Source organism: Mitosporidium daphniae (assembly GCF_000760515.2).
Source record: "Mitosporidium daphniae strain UGP3 chromosome Unknown contig-336, whole genome shotgun sequence".
NCBI lineage: Eukaryota > Fungi > Microsporidia > Mitosporidium > Mitosporidium daphniae.
Genome location: NW_013546471.1, coordinates 1 through 1,265, shown reverse-complemented (window position 1 = coordinate 1,265; position 1,265 = coordinate 1). Strand labels below are relative to the sequence as shown.

At 45.6% G+C, this 1,265-nt stretch overlaps 1 protein-coding gene across 1 annotated transcript; it reads right to left on the bottom strand.

Annotated features, from left to right (window-relative positions):
- Positions 1–230: 230 nt before the first annotated feature.
- On the bottom strand, positions 231–1,235 carry DI09_336p10 (uncharacterized protein; the record flags this gene model as incomplete). Its single annotated transcript, XM_013382492.1, has 4 exons — positions 231–288; positions 316–510; positions 536–876; positions 897–1,235. Coding segments are annotated over 4 exons (933 nt in total), but the record flags the coding sequence as incomplete, so codon positions are not given.
- Positions 1,236–1,265: the final 30 nt, after the last annotated feature.

Genomic DNA, 1,265 nt, shown 5'->3' with positions numbered 1-1,265 from the left:
AACCGCTGAGGTCTCATCAGGGGGCAGGTCCATAAGATCTTCCTCCGTTACGTCTTCGGAATAAATCTCAGGTAGTGTCTCCACTTCAAGCTTTCCCCAATATGTCCTGTTAACTGGAGCTTCAGTCTGAAAATAAATTCCACAAATGTCGTCACCTTCACGGTAGCTGGTGCCTGCAACCCGAAAACATCGCCGAAAAGGGGCCGGTTGAACTAAAAAAAGAGAGCTCGTTATACCTCATCAACAGGAGCCTTTCCCCAGCCTCCTTGCTGGTAGCCCCACTGACCGCTACAGGAAAGTATTTCCAAAGCTTACCCAACGGGGATAGGAGCATTTACACCAGGAACCTTCAAATGGGGATATTTAGGGGGCGGGCCGTAACGCTGCATATTAACAATCCAGGGAGGCGCACAGGGATGTGGCATGGCAAGAGCAGTCCGAAGTTCATCAGAATATTGGCCCGGGACAATATTGGAGGCCTTACACTCAAATTCCTTCCCCTCAAAGTACCTAAAAGTAAATGTCTTGCCATTACAAATCTCCAAATTTGGACATCGGAGGCTTCGTTTGGTGCTTAAAAAAAGCATCATGCATCCTTTCGTAGTCGAGGGATATTTTCCCAAGCTTCGGGACAAGCCTTTGTCTTGTCTTGGTCTTCAATGACTTTGACGATTCTTGGGCCAAAGAGGCGGCCTTCAAATCAACAATCCCCAAGGCCTTTATATATGGCGGCAATTCAAAGGGGGGCTTCACAAAGCCCCTTTTTCCAGCAAGATACTTCCTTTTTTGTTGCCAGTGTTGCGGGACAGGGACGGTATTTCGCAGGCTTTTCAACGTAACTAAAAGTACCGGGTCAGGAGACGTTACATCGACCCACTATAGATATGAAAGCTAACATGAACCTCAATAATTTCGGGCCGTTTAAACAGGGTCTTCAGAGTTGCAAGCGGAATTCGATTTAGTTTTCTTGCCTTTTTCTTAGACAACGGCTGTTGGCTATCTGTATCCTCTTCGCCACTATCTTGATCTTGGAGAATAGGTTGTTTAAGATCAGGGAACATTTCTTCAATCGTTTGATGGGGCTCAAGCTCTTTCTCCCTAAGCGAGGGATCATATCTGAAATGCTCAAACACGCCCTTAAAATGTTCATCATTGATGGCTTTTGCTGAATCTTCAGGAACATACTCTAAATCAACGGTTTGTGCATCCGATATGGTGCCAAAAGCATGTTGTAGCTTTTGTCTTTTGACTAACATAAGTCACAT